This window comes from Acomys russatus, chromosome 31 (assembly GCF_903995435.1).
Source record: "Acomys russatus chromosome 31, mAcoRus1.1, whole genome shotgun sequence".
Taxonomy (NCBI): domain Eukaryota; kingdom Metazoa; phylum Chordata; class Mammalia; order Rodentia; family Muridae; genus Acomys; species Acomys russatus.
In genome coordinates this window covers 16,637,921-16,658,564 of record NC_067167.1, presented here as the reverse complement: position 1 = coordinate 16,658,564, position 20,644 = coordinate 16,637,921, and the positions used below count along the sequence as shown (strand labels likewise).

At 42.6% G+C, this 20,644-nt stretch overlaps 1 protein-coding gene across 2 annotated transcripts in view; it reads right to left on the bottom strand.

Moving 5' to 3' along the window:
- Ntn4 (netrin 4) overlaps positions 1–20,644 on the bottom strand; it is a 112,906-nt gene that overhangs the window by 51,815 nt on the left and 40,447 nt on the right. For both annotated transcript variants that reach the window (XM_051172888.1, XM_051172890.1), the window contains exon 3: positions 17,959–18,237. In XM_051172888.1, coding sequence (XP_051028845.1) covers positions 17,959–18,237 — 279 coding nt within the window. The remainder of the gene's footprint in view (positions 1–17,958; positions 18,238–20,644) is intronic.

Here is a 20,644-nt window from a genome sequence, read left to right as displayed (position 1 = left end):
AACCATGAAATTATTTTCATTGCTACTTTATGACTGTAATTTTGCCACTGTTATGAATCATAATATAAATATTTTCGGAGACAGAGTCTTGCCAAAGGGGTTGTGACCCACAGGTTGAGAACTACCCCCGAATAGTCTCAGCTTCTTCAACTGGAAATTTAGAGAACATGATTTTTTTTTTTAAGTGGATAGATATGGCTGTATTTTTACTGAGATTTCCGAGAGCGCCGTATAAGAAAGCCCCTGTAGGGGACAGTTAATTGTACATGCTTTCAAGCTGAACTCTTGCCTCGCCACCAAGCTTACTTAGTTTTGGGGACAGCTGCCAGCGGCCACGCAACTCCCTCTGTACGCATAGATCTGTTAGTGGTGTTTCCATTTGGTGTCACACCGACCAGTTTACACTCTTCACAGCAAATCTGTGACAGCACACAAGACAGACTCTCCGAGAGGCACCCAAATACCAGGAGTTCCATTTCCGAACAAAGATGCCATCAAGGGGTCTTTAAAAAAAAAAAAATCCTTCCCACAAACACTTAAAATAACTGCTTATGGTGTAATCTCTTTGAGGAAAGAAAAGCAAGGTCTCCATTTTAGTTTCTTAATACCCATTTCATTTTCACAACCTCGAGAGGGAATGGCTACAGCGGAACCAACAACGCGCATGTCCCGTCTGCTGCTCAACCTTCCTATGCAGCAAGAACCCAGAGAAACGCGAAAGCAGCAGTGAATAGAACTCACTTTGTAAGCGGCTTCTGTGTGAAGCGCGGTTTGACGTGAGACGGAAGGAAGGTTCTGTAGGTCCTTGCTCAGCGTCTTTTAAGATTTAGATGAGTTTTTATAATGAGTCAGGGGCTGGGGGGCTGGGGGAGTTGGGGGTGGGGTGGTGGTAGGGTGGTGGGGGGCTGGGGGGTGGTGGGGCAGGTAAATTCTATGGCAGCATGGCGGTTTAGTGAGTACTTTTCACCTCGATGACACTTGTTCAATGTGCTCACGTGGCTTCTGCTTATTTTAAAGGAAAATTCTTTGCTACAGGCAATTCTCTTACAGCCCTTGCCCCCCTTCCCGATTCATTCTAGCTCGTATTTCTCACCGTTTTCCTTCTTTCCTGACAGCTCTGTCTGACTGTCACTCACTGTTCTATACAGTGCAGCGCGCGCTACAAAAGTCGACTTGTTTAAGATAAATGAGCCCCGATTGTAGCACAGGAAGCTAGTTGCTAGGGCAGAGTTTCTAGCGTTATTTCTGTGGTTGAGTTACTTTATGCACAGGTTTCTCCTCACACTAGAAAACTGCCCGTTTCTACGTGAGTTCTGTTTAAAAAAAAAAGAAAGAAAGAAAGAAAAGAAACCTGCATTGTTATTATTTTTTTTAAGGATTAAGGTAGAAGCAACGTGCTTAGTTAAAAGTTGCATTTGCTTGGCAGCTCTGACAGACTAAGCCTTTAAGAAATTGGTGGCCCTCTGAATGTGATCAGAAACAGCAGCCATAGGCATCAAAAGACCAGCTTCCTACAGAGATACTACTTTTTAAAACAGCCAGTTTCAAGCCCGAGACTAGAAAAGAAACACTCCCAGTCTACAAAGTTCTTCTATGAACACTCACATTTGCCCTTTTTGGGGTTTGTTTCGGGGTGACTTTTGTAATAGCCCTGTTCTCTTTTTGAGGTAATGCTCCCAAGGAATTTGTCATTTTCACCTTTTTAGGGTAAAGCATAGTAGTTTTCAGTGTAGTCACCATGTTGCCTAAGCGCTAATGCGAGGGTGGTGGAGCTTTTCAACACTCTAAAAAGAACGTGATGAAGTGAGCATGTCCTCATTTTCCTGAGTCTTAGCAGTTGGCAACTGCCAACTTATTTTGCCTTTATGGATTTCTTACTTTGTACATTTAATATAAAAATTTTAAAAAATATATAACATGAGCTTATGTGTTCGGCTTCTTTTGCTTACTGCAATGCTTACGGGATCTAGCCATGTTGAAGCATATACTGGACCTTTGTTCCTTAGTGTGGCTGGATAATACTCCACTGCACAGATATGCTATATTTTGCTTATGCGTTCATCAGCTGAGGGACACTGGGCTACTGCAGCTCTTTTGCTACCGTGAATAGTGCTGCTCTGACTATTCATATTCAAGATTTCATGTTAGCATATTTACAGTCCGTTTGAGCTCATACAGGCAAAAGAACTTTCTAAATCATACAATAACTCTTGCCTTCGACTCTGAGGAAACGTCAAACCTCTCTCCACAGCCGTGGTGCCGTGCGGCCTCCCCTCAGCACTGTAGCCCCAAGTGTCCTCGCTGGCACTTGGTACTGTTTATTCTTTTGGTGACAGCTGTGTGGTGGATGTGAAGGCACGTCTCGAAGTTGTGGTTGTTTTGACTTGCACTCATCTAAATGACTAAAGACGCTAGGACTCCATGTGCGTGCCTCCCCTTTGTGTGTGTTCGATAGAAGAATGTCTGTTCGCACCCTTCTGCCCCTTTAAAGTCTAGATTGGTTTTATGCTGTTGAGCTGTGAGAATTCTTTACACCATTGTATATGGATTGTAGATCTGTATGGAGAGATGACTTGAACAAAATTTTTCTGCTGTTCTATATAGACCATCTTTTTCACTTTCTTGGTAGTGTCCTTAGCACAGCAGATTTTTATTTTGATGAAACCAAGTATATTTACTTTTGTTCTGTTTTTGTTTGTTTGTTTGTTTGTTTGAGTCAGGGCCCTTCTATGTAGTCTATGGCTGTCCTGGAACTCACTGTGTAGACCAGGCTGGCCTCAAACTCACAGAAACCCAACTGCCTTGGCTTCCCGAGTGCTGGGATTAAAGGTGTGCACCACCACGCACCATGCCCGGCTTATTTTTCTTTTGTTGCTTGTGCTTTTGAGTGTCACGTCTCCCAGTCCATTCCCCAATGCAAAGGCACAGCCAGCTCCTGTTTTCCTTAGAAGAGCGTACAATGTTAGGCCTGTGTCTAGGTTTGCCGGTCCATTTTCAGTTACCCTTTGCCTACGGTGTGTGCTAGGTGTCCGAATATATTTTTGTGATTAGCTGATCATTTCCTGGAAAGACTGTTCTCTGTTATTGAATAGTCTTTTTTTTTTTTTTTTTTTTAATTGCTTTGTTTTATTTGTTGTTTTCTGAGACAGGGTCTCAGGTTTTCTGCAACTGGAACTCTTAATGCCACTGAGGATGGCCTTGGGTTCCAGAACTACCAATCTGGGTACCTTTTATTTCTTATCTTGTGCTAATTGCCTGGGCTGGAGTTTCCAGAACAAAGCTAAACAGGCGGTGAGGGCAGGCATACTTGTCTTGTTCCTGAGAGCAGAGGGACAGCACTGGCTTTCCCCTTTATGTCGCTGTCCCTTGTAGACAGCCTTTACTGTGCCGAGGATGACTTTCCCATCCCTAGCTCACTGAGCGCCTTTCCTCACTGTCTAGGAGAGGATGCTGTCAAATTCTTTCCCCCACATCTACTGACAAGATCAGATAGGTCTTGCCTTTTGTTTATCATTATGGCATCTTGATTTTCCTGATGTTGAACCAATGCTGAGCTCTAAATTGCATGGTCATCTAGATTTGAGTTTAGAATAAACTTGGTATAAAGAAGAACGCACTATGCCCCCTTTTCCTTAATAAAAAAGGGTAAAAGTATAACTTTAAAAGTACAATTTTTTTTTAAATTTTTACATTTTTTTTTTCTTGAGACAGGGTTTCTCTGTGTAGCCTTGGCTGTCCTGGCCTCACTTTGTAGCCCAGGCTGCCCTCAAATTCACAGAGATCTACCTGCCTCTGCCTCCCCAAGTAGTGTGATTACAGGCGTGCACCACTGTGTATGGCTAACTTCCTTTTCTAATAGGAAAAATAGTGCAGATCCCAGACAAAAAAAAACATTTAAAGATTTGTCTTAATTAAAAATACAAATTTCTATAGTAGGAAACTGTTAAGGGATATGAAAAGAGTTTTAAAAATATCTAGTAGAGTAAATTAAGTACAAAAACCACTGTTGTATATTATATTGAGGGCTAGATAATGTATTGAAGACAATATATGTCTTCATAGTTATAAGTTGTTCTGTTTCTTTAAACATTCTACAACTTACGGGGGCTGGAGAAGCTCTGCAGTTTTAGAGTGCTTGATGCTCTTTTCAGGGAACTGGAACTGGGTTCCCAGCACCCACTCCAAACAATTCACAAAGGCCTGAAATTCTAGCTTGAGAGAGTCCAGTGTCTGTTTCTGGCCTCTTGTGGAACACCCTTTCACCATGTTCACACACACACACACATGCGTGCACGTGCACACACACACAAACACACACACACACTTTATTGGGAGAAAATGTAGGTCAAAGTTAGAATAGAGTTTTATAATTAAAATCCATTAGAAGTTAAATAAAAATGAACTTCTGTTATTTTGTTTGTTTTGCTTTTTGGTAAACCAAGGAAAATCACATTAAAAATGTTACAAGAATTTTCATTCTATCTCTACCCTGAAAAATAGTTTAAGAAGGGACTAGAGAGATGGCTCAGGGGTTAAGAGAGCCACCTGCTCTTCCAGAGGTCCTGAGTTCAATTCCCAGTAAGCACATGGTGGCTCACAACCATCTGTAATGGTATCTGATGCCCTCTTCTGGCCTGCCGGTGTACATGCAGACAGAGCACTGTATACATAATAATAAATAAACCTTTAAAAAAATAGTTTAGAGCACTGTATACATAATAATAAATAAACCTTTTTAAAAATAGTTTAAGAAAAACAATGGCATGTGACCTAAGTGCATTACATGGACTTATGGAAATGTCACAATGACTATTATTTTGTTCAAACAACAAAAGAAAAACGAGAGAAGGAAAATGACGCCAATATCAGAAGTTAACTATATGTATTTCCTTTATATCATTGTAAGGAAATCTAACAATTAGAAAGAAACACTGAAGATAGTTTAGTATTCTCTGCTAAAGTGTGCCTCTGGGTCATTATTAATACTTGCATAGTTATATAGGTTTGCAATGCCTGCCAGAGAGGACTTATTTTCTTAGAGATGATCCTAAAATATATTTTGGTTTTTATGTATTGCTTTCATAAGACCATAGTAATGACCAGCTGAAATCAGCAAGCAATCTATATGAAACTCTAGGCCAGTGGTTCTTAACCTTCCCAATGCTGCGACCCTTTAATACAGTTCCTCATGTTGTGGTGACTCCTCACCCATAAAATTATCTTATTGTAGTTTCATAACCATAATTTTGCTACTGTTGTGAATTGTAGGGTAAATTTCCAATATGTAGCGTATCTGGTATATGACCCTCCCCTCAAAGGGGTCACGACCCACAGGTTGAGAACTGCTGCTCTAGGGGCTATGGGTTCTCTTACCGTTATGCAGCTTAAAGAAAATAAAATTCGCTACTAGATACAGAGAATTATTGAGAATCCTCTCAACAATCATAGACAACATGTATCTTCCTACTTATAAAGATGACATAAATATTGGCTCTATTTATTTCTTAGAGGACTAAAGGAAAAAATGTGTGTGTGTGTGTGTGTGTGTGTGTACACACACACACATGCATATGCTATATCATCAAGGTTATCCATTATTGTTAATATTAACATTATTATCTTAAATGAATCTCTTCTTTTTTCAAATGCCATTGATTAACTCAATCATATATCGATCCAGACTTGTTGTTGGCGGTGGTCTTTTTGTTTGTTTTTGTTTTTTTGTTTTGAGACAGGGTTTCACTATGTAGCTCTGGCTGTCCTAAAACTAACTGTGTAGACCAGGCTGTCCTTGAACTCAGAGATTCATCTGCCTCTGCCTCCTGAGTGGTGGGATTAAATGCGTGCACCACCTCAGTGGACTTAATCCAGAATGCTTTTTACATACCCTATACTAGATAGTACGAGTGGCCAATCTTTTGCTGTGAAAGCAGATACTTTAGCGGACAGGGACAGTTGGGTATGGAAGTAGCTGACTACGCTACAGTGAGGTATATAATGTAAAGGTAATGGCAGTGCGGAACAGCGACCCTCTCAGAAGGGTTGTGGGCAACTTGAAGAATGATTGCAATTTTGTGTATTGCTTCTAATAACCCAAGTGACTTGGGAAAGGGTGCAACTCTTCATTTTTGCGCAGTACTGAAAGCTGGTGGCAAAGCTGGGATGTACTCGATCCCACGTCGGTAGCTACTCTGTGTGACTCAAGTTGAGTTCTCTTTTCCTTACTTGTGGCAACCAAATACAATTACAGACCAGAGTTACGGCGCAGCTGCACTACAGCCGTGTGTGCCATTTTCTGCTCAGTGGAAGCATAATCTCCGTCGGGGTTCCTTTAATTTCCATGCCCCTGATGGAGCCTTATCTGGCACGCAGTGAGTGCCCTGCTCCTTGGAAATCTCTGAGAGCTCACAGTGGGCTCCATTCGACTCCTGGCTGCGCTGCTTTTTGCGATGCAAGATTGCTTATGAACCTCCCAATTGTTAGTATCATATATAAAGCATGTAATAACAGAACAAATACAGTCACTACCTCCCACCCAAGTACTAGCCAGACCCTGCCCTGCTTAACTTCTGGGGTAGACATATTCGGGTATGTTGAGATGCCACGGCTATCCACGGTCACTTCCTGTTGCTAGCCAGTGAGCGCTCTTACAACTAGTTATTTGCTTTTGAAAGCATGATTTCCAGTGAGGTGTGGTGGCCCGTACCTCCAGTCCCAGCTCTCTGGGAAGCTGAAACAGGAGGATCATTTTAGCCCAAAGTTCAAGGCTAGACCTTGTCACTCCCAACATTGTTTGTTTTTTGTTTTGTTTTGTTTTTGTATCCACAGAACTAGAGAGAGGAGCTAAAATGATATCTGCTGCTATATTACTAACATTGGCATTACTTGGCTTTAACACGCATTACAGTCTACAGCCCCACCCATACTTTATAGCATTATATGTTTATATCGCTATGGTGTAACTCAGTGGCAGACTCAGTTATATTATAGAAGTAGTGAAATTCAAAATTAGCACACTTTCTCTCTCTGTGATTTAAAATGGCTGTGTACTCAGGAGGCTGGGGTGGGAGGATTATAAGTTTGACGTCAACTGTATAGTGAGTTCCAGGCCAGCCTGGGCTACACAGCAAGACCCAGTTTTAAAAGTGGAAAAAAAAAAAAAAAAGGCTTTGACTTTTCTTTGCCTTCTATAGTTATAAAATAAGTGTGTGTGTGTGTGTGTGTGTGTACGCACGCACGCGCACATGTATGAGTGTGTGCATGCGTGTGAGCATTTGTGTACATATATGTGAGAGTGTGTGTTTCTGTGCATGTGTGTGAGTATGTGTGCATTTGTGTGTGTACATATGCATCTGAATATGTGTGCATGCATGTGTGTGGTTTATATGTCTGGTCAATAAAAGATTGCCTTTGCAAGGGAGAATGAGGACTTTGCAGTTTATCTTCTGAATGAAATTATTTAGGACAAGTTGAGGTACAATTCCAACTCTTACAAAATTGGCAAGGTGCAAATGAAATACTACAGAGATACGGGCTGTGAAGCGTGAATTAGATGATAGCTACTGTAACTTCTCCTTTTCTTGTTCCACATAGTTTCTCCCTTACCCACCCCCCATCCCCCATTACATTCACAGTGAGACTGGAGACAGGCCAGGCCTTGCACAGGCACAACACCAGCTTCTCAGCTATCTACAGTATGGATTGCAAAGCCCCATGCTAGCAGCATTCATGAAAAAATTTTTCCAAAATGAGATACGCCTTACCTATTAGGGGACACTTTAAAGGAAAAAAAAAAAAAAAGCCAAATTTATGTCATTCCTTCCCCCACTTTCAGTGCTTCAAACTAACAGTCTCGATTTCCATCTCTACATTCCTAAATTTTAACCCGAATATTTGTGCTTCGTTTTCTTCAAATCATGCCCAGGTGAAAAGGGGAATGAGAATTTTGGAGACTCCGCCTCACTCTTCTGGTGGCTTTACCGCTTACCTTTACAGGCAGCAACTATGACATCAGCACTTTAGCTTCCAGGCATTTTTATCCCCTTACCTTACCTCACTGTGAAATAACGAAAGGTCTATAAATAAACCTTTAAGTATCCTATGAGAACTCTTGAAAGAAACCCCACAAGGCATTCTTTCATGAGTGCAGATCGCTGTTTAATGCCTCTGGGTTTGCAGACTTTGGAATTACTCATCACTCTGAGTGCTTACTCATTCTTAAGGGACTGCTGGCAGAGCTAACAGCACAAGGGTGTTGAGACAAGAAGGTTAAGACCTTGACATGAATTAAGAATGGCTCACACCTTAAGGCCTGGGCTATTGGTGTTCTGTTCAGGAAGTTGTCTCCTGTGCCAATGTGTTCCAGGCCCTTCCCCACTGTTTCTTCTAACCGATTTAGTGTCTCTGGTTTTATGTTGAGGTCTTTAATCCACTTGGACTTGAGTGATAAATATGGGTCTAATTGCATAGACCAGCACCATTTGTTGAAGATGCTATCCTTTATCCATTGAATAGATTAGGCTTTTTTTTTTTGTCAAAAGTCAAGTGACCATATGTGTGTGAATTCATTTCTGGGTCTTCGATTCGATTCCATTGATCAACCAGCCTATTGCTGTGCCAGTACCATGCTGTTTTAATTACTGTTGCTCTATAGTACAGCTTGAGATCAGGAATGGAGATTCCTCCAGAGGATTTTCTTTGTAACAGATTGTTTTACCTATTCTGGGTTCTTTGTTTTTCCATATCAACCATGTTCATAGCAGCCTTATTCATAATAGCCAGAACCTAGAAACAGCTTAAATATCTCTCAGTTTAAGAATGGATAAAGAAACCATGGTACATTTACACCATGGAATACTACTCAGCTATCAAAAACAAGGAAATCCCGAAATTTATGGACAAATGGACAGAACTAGAAATGATCATACTGAGTGAGTTCACCCAGAAGCAGAAAGACTCACATGGTATATACTCACTTATAATTGGACACTAGCCCAAAAGGCATGTCCCATGAAAGTCTTCACTTACCAGGAGATTGGGATGGATGTGAGGACATCCTATTGTGACTCTAGGTAAGAAAAATATAGGAGAATGGGGAAATAGAAGGATCCAGAGGGTCCTAGAAACCTACAAGAAGTACATCATGATGAATGGATCTGGACCCAGGGAGGCTCTGCTCAAACTACTGCACCAACGAAGGACAATATAAGCAGTAAACATAGAACCCCTACTCTGATCTACCCAATGGACAGGACATTCTCTACAGTTGTGTGGAGAGTGGGGACTGACTCTGACATGAACTCTGGTGCCCTATATTTGACCACCTCCCCTTGGTGGGGAGGCCTGGTATCACTGAGAGAAAGAATAAACAGGCTACCAAGATAAGACTTGATAGCCTGTGACCATATAGTGGGGGAGGAGGTTCCCCTCAGTCATAGACCTAGGGGAGGGAAATAGGGTGAAAGCAGGAGGGAGGGAGGAACAGGAGGATACAAGTGATGGAATAACAATTGAGATGTAATCTGAATAAATTATTAAAAAAAAAAAGAATGGCTCACACTAACTGGGCAAAATTGGAAGACTTTATGTCTCATTAATGTTAAGACTACATAACAATCATGTTGGTGACAGGATCATCTATTCTTCTAGACCTTTCTGTGACAAGTGAAACAAGTGGGGTGGCTGTTGGCTTTTTGTCAGCAGCAAAAATGACTAAAGGCTATTGGGTCCAGAAAACCCTCTTCCTAATGAACTCAGAGCCAGCCATTACCCTAATCGTTAAAAGATAGCCACATGTCAACTATTTACTTTGTAGCTTATCCAAAGTTATCGCTTACATTCTCTCCATCTTTTTAAATTTCCTTTTCTTTGAGCTATTCCACTGGCTGATGAATGGAAGGGAAAGAGATCAATGCTATTTTAAGAGCTCTATAATTAAATGTAGGTAACCTGGATAGCTTTCCTATTCCTATAAGAGTCCTTGGAATAAGACTTTATTTTTGTCTAGGCTGGTGTGACATCTCAAACCTTTACTCCCAGAACTTGGGAGGCAAAGGCAGATCTCTGTGAGTTTGAGGCCAGCTTGTTCTAAGTCAGTTAGGGCTACATAGTGATGTAGTGAGATCCTGTTTCAAAAAAAGAGAGGGGGTGTTTCCTGGTAGCCTGTAAGTGGAGATGGGGAGCAGTCTAAAGACTGTGAGTCTGAGTAACTGCTCTGTGATTATGACTTCAGAAAGGAAAGTCCTCTGTTATGCTTGGACCTCCGTCTTCAGAACAGACATAAAAATACACGTCAAGGATCACATGACATGATCCATGGCAGGCGCTTTATAGAAAGAACACTTAGCCTCTTTACTCTATCGTGTCCTCATCTCCATCCTTGTTAGGTATAGATCCATTGTGCATTGTCACGACCCATCTCTCTCTCTCTTTTTTAAAGTTATTTATTATTATGTATACAGTGCTCTGCCTGCATGCACACCTGCAGGTCAGAAGAGGGCTTCAGATTACATTATAGATGGTTGTGAGCCACCGTGTGGTTGCTGGGAATTGAACTCAGGACCTCTGGAAGAGCAGTCAGTGCCCTTAACTGCTGAGTCATCTCTCCAGCCCCACAACCCATCTCTTGACTTGTCTTCATCTCTCTTCTCCCTCTCATCCTTCCTCATCTCTGTTCTCTGTCCTTAGCTAGTTAACCCTAGTTGGATACATACCTTTCACAGTATAACAATCAGAGAATGAGCCTTTGCCTCTAATGGGTAAATCGAGTGCTGCTATTCCCTTAGTGGCCTCTGTGAAGGCAATAAACACCTCCATGCTTAGTGCCCTCTTGTATGACAAAAATGACAATGACACATTATACAGCTGTTGTGAAGGTTAAAATCAGTAGCATTTGTAGCATGATAGCCCAAGGCTCGCTACACCACAAGCATTCAATAAATGGTAAATGTTAGTATTCGTAGTCCTGAATAGCTTGGTTTTTTTCTATGCTAAGACCTAAAACTAACTTACAAATATATACTTCCAAATATGGCTATGTATCTTACTGTCAGAAAAAGATTTTAAAATCTTGATTCAGTCATCTCATTTAATAATAATAAAACACACTGTTTTAAACTTTCTGTTCTTTTCCATGAGACCTTAAGTACTAAAGTTTTCTGATTATATAAATTATAATATAACATGCATTTTACAGACAGCGCTTTCTTTCTATTCACATTTGTCCGCTAATTTTAAACATGTGAGTATTTTGCCTACATGTATGCGTGTGCAGTGCGTGTGTGCCTGGGACTGGAGTTATAGATTGTCGTATGCAGCCATGTGGGTACTGGGAATAAGACCCAGGTTCTGGCGTGATAGCTGGTGCTCTTAGCCACTGAGTCACCTCTCCAGCTCCCTCATTATATTTTTGGTCTACTTATAGTACAGGAAAATTTTGAAGGGAGATGGAGATCATGGACTTAAATATGTTCTTTACTTATGATATATGAGTTGTGGAAACACGGAGAAGCATACTCAGATTCGGTTGCCAAAAAGACCAAGAACCAATTGAAACAAGACCACGTAAATGATCCTCAAACACGTCTCATACAATGAGACTAGGCACCAACATCCACAGACCGAGCTGATATGGTCCCCCAAATATCAGTGTTGACTCTTACATTTAGAATACACCAGTCAAATTACTGACCTTTTAAGACGAGTTCTCAAATTGAGGTATAAATCCACCTTAACGAGCATAGCTCAAGGCATTTAAGTAATTCTCCATGGTACTCAAAGGTCTCTGGAATTATCCAGTGGACTGGATATTTTGGTTACAAAAAAAAAAAAAAAAAAAGTGCTCCATGTTTCTTTTTATTGCCGTCCATCATCCAACAGCTGTAAAATCACCAGCTGCTCAAAGAAACAGGAACTAAATCAGCCCTGCACAGCTGCAAAGAGAAGAAACTTTCAGTTCTCTCCCTCACATAATTCCTGGGCTCTCTCAGCAGGCTGGAGTCAAAGTACACTTTCCCGTGCCATGAACCCCCTAGCCTTGTAAACATACCAAGTAGCACATACGCTTTGATTTATTTTTGTCGTAACTGGGAAGAAGCGTATGTGGGAAAGGCAGTAGAGGTGGCTGAGATCATGCAACGTGATAGGAACAGTGGAGAAAATAGTGTTTACCCTAGTGTAGACGCCAGCCGTTTGTTAGGATTTGTGTTCATTTTCCCGAGACAGCATTTTAGTACGTAGACTACCCTCAGACTTGTAATCCTCCTGCGGGCTGGGATCACAGGCGTGCACCACCAAGCCCGAAACCATCATACTTTTTGTTGTAGTTTGGCCTTTTTTTTTTTTTTTTTTTTTTTTTCCTTTTTTTTTTTGGTGCTCAGCGAGGCTCCTGACTAGTCACTTCAGTGCTCTTCCTTCCAGAAAAGGGAACAGCTGTGGGAAAAACGCAGCTGGTCGAGGCTGGATAGACTAGATCTGGGAAGAGGGAGGGGGTGGTATTCTTTTTGAAAGACACATAGAGCTGCCTACTGGAATCTCTCTCCTAAAGACAGGGAATGGCCCTACAGTCTTAGATAGATTAAGAAATAGAACAGGTGTCATCTCCATCAACTTCCCTAACACACTGCCGTCATCCATTAAGAATTCTAGCCAGAGAGATGGCTCGGTAGTGACGAGCACCTTGTGTACTTATGGAAGACTGGAGTCTGAGTCCTGGCATCCACGTGGTGGGTTGCAACCATCTGGTGCCAGGCAGGGCATCCTATAGGCATCCATGTGGTGCACATACGTACACATGTAAAATAAAATAAGTAGGTTCTAGAGAGATGGCTTAGTGGTTAAGAGCACGGGCTACTGCTCCAGAGGACCCAGGTTTATTTCCCAGTCCCCATATGGCAGCTTAAAACCATCTGTAGCTTCAGTTTCAGGGTATCTGACACCCTCACACAGACATATGTGCAGTCAAAACACCAAATGCATATAAAATAATAAGTTATTAAAATAAAATAAACAAACCTATTTGTTTATCTTAATAAAAAGAATCCTAGCCTAGAAATTAAGACTTGGTTATAGTGGCACATCCTAGGAACACTATTGGCTGTGCGTGAGTCAGCTTGGTCTTTAAACCAGCGACCTTGGAACTCAGCAAGTATACAAATCGCCTGGAATCCCTGCTCAGCAGACTCTAGGGTCCTGTCTGCAGAGTTTCTGGGTCAGTCGGTGGAGGATAGAGCCTAAATATTTGCATTGCTCACAAGCGACTGGGAAATGCGGATGTCATTGCTTCAGGGACTACTCCTATAGAGAAAAAGCAATGTGCTGAGAAGAGCCACACTTTTATGAACATACTTATAAGAAAGAAAAGTGTTTCACCAGGCAGTACACCTGGTGGCGCACACCTGTAATCCCGGCGCTCAGGAGGCAGAGACAGGTGGATCTCTGAGTTCAGAACAGATAGCATTCTGAAATCACAAGTTATTAACCCAGTCCTTTTAAGTCATATTCATATAATAAGCAGTGTGGACAAACATGCACACATGGAAGGCCAGTTGGCCTGCTGGCTGTGCTTCACCGAGGCCACGGGTTTTTCTTCTAATGTATATTTTGCTCAACTAAGCAATCTAAGAGTAAGAACTCAACAACAACAACAACAACAACAACAACAACAACGAGGCAACCGTTTCCAGATTTAGCATTTATAGGTGTGTGGGGTACATGCCCATGTGTGTGCAAGCAGGTAGGGGCCATCAATATTGGGAGACTTCCTCAGTTGCTTGTTACCTTATTTTTTTGATACAGAGTCTGTCTGTCTGTCTGTCTGTCTGTCTGTCTGTCTGGGTTATAGAAACCTGCCGGCAACCTGGCCTTTTACATGGACTCTATCCATCAAAACTTGGGCCTTCCTCATGTATACTCGGCAAACACTTTTTGGCAACCTAGCCATTTCCTTAGTCCCCCTGCCCCCATTTCCAAATTTAAAACAAGTTAGACACCCCTAGTCCAATATTCCAAAATCCTAAATCCAGGATGTTCTGGACATATTTAAGATAGCATGAAGTGTCAATTTCCACAATTGACCCATGTGACGGGTCATAGCGAAAACACAGGCACATTGTAACTATTATATTATGTAAAAATATAAATGACTTCATGTTTGGATTTAGATTCCATCCTCAGGATAATTTTATCATGTATCTGTGAATTTTCCTGAATCTTGAGTATTTCTGGCCTCAGGTATTTTATATAGGTGACATTCAACCTACACAACCAAGTCTTCACAATCCAGAAATAATAGGTAAAAAAAAATAAAATAAAATAAAATTGCACTCAAGCATATGTCCAACCATTTCAGTGTCAAGTACTTATAGATTTTTCTGTTTTTTTAAAGACAAGGCAGAGATCCTTGTGAAGCCAGATCTTGGCCACTTGCCCTGTGTTTTACTCTATTCCTGGTCTTAGATCAAAGTTTTGCTTGACCTGGCCTGGCTCAGTCAGGCACGTTAAGTACAATGGGCTACCCCACTGAGCCAGAAACTCCATCTATAGGAAAGCAGGCAGAGATGCCAGAAACTAGGACTATTTTTAAATGGAATTGATTTCAACTTTAGAGTAGCCCAAGACTAGCAAAGAAATGCGGTCCATGTTCCACAGGATCTTCTTATAGAATAGGCCTCCCAGTCTACCATCCCTTTGACACGGACAGACACCCACTCACTATATGAACTCCCTTATCCGGTTAGTAAGCTTCCTTTTGTTGTTTGGTAATTCCCTTGCTGACAGAATACTGTACAGAGTAATTTTACTTTACAGTTTCTATAAAAGGTCCACTGAATTTGAATGAAGAAAAGCTTGTAGGTTTCTTTGAGGAAGGATGACTGAATCTTTGACTAATTTAAAGAAGAAAGAAATAGCTGCCTTTTAATGTACACGCATGGATGCTCTACTCCAGCAATTTAGCCTGCTTAGTAAGAGGTATTCAATTGTTGCTTTTTGTTTGGTTGGTTTTAGTTTTCCGAGACAGGGTTCCTCTGTGTAACCAGCCCTGGTTGTCCTGGAACTCTCTTGGTAGACCAGGCTGGCCTTGAACTCACATAGACCCACCTGCCTGCCTCTGTCTCCTGACTGCTAGGACTAAAGGCACGTGCCACCATGCCTGGTGAGAAACTCAGCTGTTTAGAAGATTCCTTCATTCTACAAATACTCATTGGCTCTCCCTTCTGTGCCACGTGCTGGGGCCTCAAGGTTCATGTCTGTCCTTTTGCTTGGGACTCTATTTTCAAGTAGTCCTTTATGTCCTGCATGACAAATCAGCTGATGGGACAAAGGGCCTGTGTACCTTTCCATCATTCGCCAAGATTTATTGGCAGATTTTCCCACCCAGAGCTGAGGATCGAACCCAGGGCCTTGTGCTTGCTAGGCAAACGCTCTACCACTGAGCTAAATCTCCAACCCCTAATGGCAGATTTTTATGAACATCCATAAAAAGCTTTCTAGTGCCTACACTGCAGTCCACAGGCAGCATGCATTCTTACCGGTATTGTTATGCATCCATATCAATGAAAAAAAAAGTACTTTAACCAGTATGAGCTCCCCCCCCCACCCCCCGCCATCTTGTGCAGGTCTCCAGTGTCAACTTTGTAGATGACAGCATTTGACTGAGAGAGGCTAAGAAGTTAGGTGTTCCTGCTAGAGTAGATCATTTGTCTCTAGAGCATCTGGATCATTTTTATTTGAATCACACCTGAACAAAATTAGTGGGGATACACAAATTATTCTACTCTTTATTGGCAGCAGTATTGTTTCAAAAACCTTCCACTGCCTAAGACCCAGTAGGCACTGGCTATGTGAAAGTGGCACTTCTTTTCTTCAATCTGGGAAATACTAAATCCACTTTCAGAAGTCATTGTTTCTATCCAGGTAATCTCTGGCCACTCCCCTAGATATCTGAGTTACCCTCCTGATGATGCCTCCCGTCCCAGCAACTCAGCTCTTTCAGCACACAGTGTCCTGCTGGGTAGTCAGTCCACGGTCCCTGACAGTCTCTCCTATAATAGGACCAGGATAAAAAAAAGGGACTGGAGAGCCTACCCTCTATGTGCTGTCATATAGATACTCTGAGTTTTGTTTTTTTCTTCTTTTGAGACAAGGTCTCACTACATAGCCCAAGCTGACCTTGAACTTGCAGTACTCCTCCTGGCTCAGCCTCCTGAGGGCTGGCGTTACAAATGTACACCACCATGCCCAAGTTACCCCGCCTTCTTAGTGCAAAGGTCTTCTATTTGATTTGTTGTTGCTGCAGTTACTCCCTTTGCTTTGCATGTGTGTGCGTGTGTGTGTGTGTGTGTGTGTGTGTGTGTGTGTGTAATTAAAGAATTGAATGTATTCAGGATACAAATAGCCAGGATAGGCAACCAACCTGGAACACTATCTGCAGCTGTCTGGGTAAGGAGAATTCTACAACGCACAGACACTATAGAATTATATTTGGCTGTAAAGGATGAGAGTATGACATTTGCAGGAAAACGGATGGAAACAAAGATCATAATGGTAAATGAAGCAAGCCACACCCAAACAAAGACAGCACATGCCTCCTTTCACGTGCAGAGGCATGGTTTGGATATACATAGGCACACGCACACACATATATGTAATTGCATATGTAGGAGCAGGATAGTAGAAAGGGTACTATTTGGGGAAGAAAAAGTTCTAAGGAGAGGGTAAGTAGAGTAGATGGGACATCAGAGGGACTTCTGGGAGGAGAGTTGGCAAGAGGTGGGGAGGGATAGAATGGAGGCTGGAGGTTGAAGAAGCACAATCTACTATTATACATATATAGTATTAAAATTGAAAGCCAGGTATGGTGGCGCACGCCTTTAATCCCAGCACTCGGGAGGCAGAGGCAGGCGGATCGCTGTGAGTTCGAGGCCAGCCTGGTCTACAAAGCGAGTCCAGGACCGCCAAGGCTACACAGAGAAACCCCGTCTCGAAAAAACAAACAACAAACAACAAAACAAAACAAAAAAAGAATAATGACATGCACGTGTGAAAAAAATCAAAATGAAATCCACTACTTTGTATACTAGCTAAAAATTAATTTCCGAAAGGTAAACTTCTTTAAAAATAATAATAATTAAGAGGGCATTCCTGCATAGTTCTGAAGCGCTCAATGTCTGAGACACTCTTTCTGTTTCGGGCGACAGTGATGACAAATGATGCTGATTTTTAAAACTCTTCTTCCCCCCTGTGTTCTATTCACTCACCGAGGAGCACCCGCTTCCAGCTCAGGCAGCACGCTGGGTCCTGAGGACATGGGTATCCTGAAAAAACGCATGTCCTGTTCTCAGGAAGGTACAGTCTCAAAGGGAGACAGGCGGCGTTTCGGGGCGAGTACAAGGACATTTTGTAGGGAAGTGGATGGCAGACATTTGCCTGTGTTCCGGGACCATGGGTGGTGGTGGTGCTACTTAAGGGAGCGTAGGATCTTCACAGAGAATCGCCATTCATCCTACGGATGGCTCTGGTGGACACGCAGCAGAAGCCACCAGACGTCAAACTGAGGGCCTTACTTTCCTCGCTCCATAATCTCAGCAATGTTCCCTATTTACCGCCAAAGGTGGCCTGTGTGTGATAATGCTGTAAACATGATCGCATCAATGTCTCAGTACTGCTCACATTATACTTCAGATAGAAAGGCCATGGCACAAAAACAAACAAACAAACTAGTTGCATGGATATTTCCCAAGGAAGCTAGTTGACTCTAATTCCAAAACTGAAGTTTCACCAAAAAAAAAAAAAAAAAGAAAGAAAGAAAGAAAGTGAACAGGACTTTGTGGGGTGAGTAGGGAGTTGGAGGGGTGGACAACAAAGGAAGAAACAAAGGAACACTGTAAGGCAGACACCAACTTGGGTGCCCTAAGACCATAGTCCTCAGAGCCGAAGGTAACTTCTGGTTTGTTTACCTACCACATGGGATGCTCCTGGGGCCTTCACAGGTCTGAAGCCATCCACAGGGACACACTGATCCGCGTGGCCATTGCAGAAGCAGCTGCCCTTGACAATGAAGTCATAGATGGCATAGTGAGTAAAATGCTGGGGCTTCGCGTTCAAGTCGTTTCCCTGACAAGGGCAGGCCTGTCGCTTCAGCAGCTGCACACGGAGATTGGTGATCTTCAGCTGCTCCTGAACTTTGGCACTGTAAGGGTTTTCTATGTCATACGGTAGTGACAGAGCTCTGAAAATGACCTGTAAAGAGAAGAGAAACACAATGTGTGTACGGGCTGTGCGCAAGCCCCGGGTTGTTTGCACAGTGTAGTCCCAGTTTGATTTATACCTTTGCTTATCTGTGACGGATAAGATAACCAGAGACTTTTAGACCCTGGTCACAACTAGAGAAGAGCCACCCTGTTATTCTGAGGAACAGGTGTACTGCCTGTTGGGGGTACAGTGAGTCACCAACAACCTCAGCTCTTGAGATGGAGGTAGCCGTGCAGAGACGGTGAGGGAAAGCGTTCCCAACAGAAGAAAACAGCAAGCTCCCAGGCCCTGCAGCAAAGCCAAGTTTGACTTATTTCAGGAAGACCAATAGGCCAGGCATGGTGGCAAATAGGATGGAGGCAGGAGGATCATGTGAGGCAAGAGTTCAAGACCAGCCAGGGCCACCTAAAGAGACCTTGTGTCAAAACCAAATCCAAACCAACGGTCAGTGTGACTGGAGACCACCAGAGACCAAAGGAAAAGTGGCTGGAGAGATGGAGTGACCAGAAAACAAATGGCAGACAGGCATGCAGAGAGGGAGGACTTGAAACGCCGTGGTGGGGGTCACCTGCACTGCAAGGAGCCAATGGCAGGGTGTAGCCAGATATCTGACCTGAGTCATTCCATGTTCTAACAAGATAGCGTCACTTCCCAGAGCAGAACAGATTGTACCAGTAAAGAGTACGGGCAGTGATTGTAGTGTGTTCAGCACAAGGGGGGCCCTGGGCTTGATGCCCACCACTACCATAAACAAATATCTAAATAGTCAAAAAAAAAAAAAAAACCCAACCAAACAAACAAAAGCAAAACAAAACAAAATAACACAGGAGGATCAGTGGGGAGGCAACTGTAAAGTCAAGATCCAGGAGCTTGTATTTCACAGTGAACTTGGACCCTTCCAAAGACTAATTGATTAGCTATTGGGCCCGTTATTGCTATGCACACAAATAGTTTTGGTTATCCTTTTCCGGAACTGCCGTGTATGTCTGGGGCACTTTCGAAGTGAACATCCTTACAGATGGTGAATGCACTGCCCTTGAGAGGAGACCGATGATGACTTTAAATGGCTTCTGAACCGAGGCAGAAGTCATTTAAATCCAAGTGGAAGGAGAAAAGTGTTGATCAAGCTGGCTGGCAGCGCTCTAGGTTAGACACGGCTCATGGTTAATGAGACTGCTTCTATTGTGTAGGTTACAGATGGACTCTGAAGTTTTGGGAAGGAAGCGAGAGGGAGGAGGCTCAGACGGGTAGAATTTGGCTACTGGGAAACCTTCAGCCATGTGTGAGTCTCTACAGTATCCGGGGTTCATAGGGTGATGCTGGCAAGGGTGGCATACAAGCTCCCCATTTGCCTGTAACCCGGAAGAGCGAGGTTGGGTAGAAGACAACACTGCCAACGGAAACCAAGGGATGGGAGAGATTCTGAAGAAGGCTGTACCATGAAATAGTAGTTAGAAAGCATGCTTATGACACAGGTTTTACAGAGACATGGAATACAGTTTTAGGCACTCTTGAGTATTAGATATATTGAGATCTTGAGTATCTTATAGGCTGTAAGGACTTAAAAGCTCTAACACCAATACTTAGAAAGCAGAAACATCTTGATAGTTAAGCAGTACAAAAATAGTTATGAAATGCAGGCTTCAGAAAAACTACCACCCAGGGCAAATGTAGTCAAGTGGCTTTCTAGAGAAATACATTTTCCTTAAGGAATGCTTTAGGTATACAACTTTCATTTTAGAAATGGATTTTGGAGGGCGGGGAGGGCTGGAGAGATGACCCAGCAATTAAGAGTACTTGTTACTTTCACTCAGGACCTGAGTTCAGTTCCCAGCACCAACATGATGACTCACAAACATCCGTATCGCCAGTTTCAGGGAATCCAGTGCCTTTTTTGGAACTCTACAAGCACCAAGCACCTGTGTGGTGCATACATACACATGCATGCAAAACACTCACACACACAAAAGAAATAAACATTGTAAAAATGAATTAAAACAAAAATGGCCAGGCCTGGTGTCACAAGCCTTTAATTGCAGCACTCAGAGGCAGAGGCAGGTGGATCTCTGAGTTCAAGGCCAGCCTGCTCTACAGAGAAAGTTCTAGGACAGGCAGGGAAACACAGAGAAACCCTATATCACTCCCCCATGCCTTTCCTCCCCCCCCAAAATGCATTTTATAGCAAAATCATGAAAAGTCAAGAATCAATTGTATAGACCTTTGTCTCCATGACTACAAGGATAAAACTGCTCTTGATAAAAACACAACACGACCCGGGGCAGGATTCAGTGAACACTTTGCCTTTATACAACAGCCAGACTGATTCTTCATTATAAAAAAAAGAAAAGAAAAGAAAACTGAGTTACACAATGCTCTTGCTTAGGCCATCCTCCCC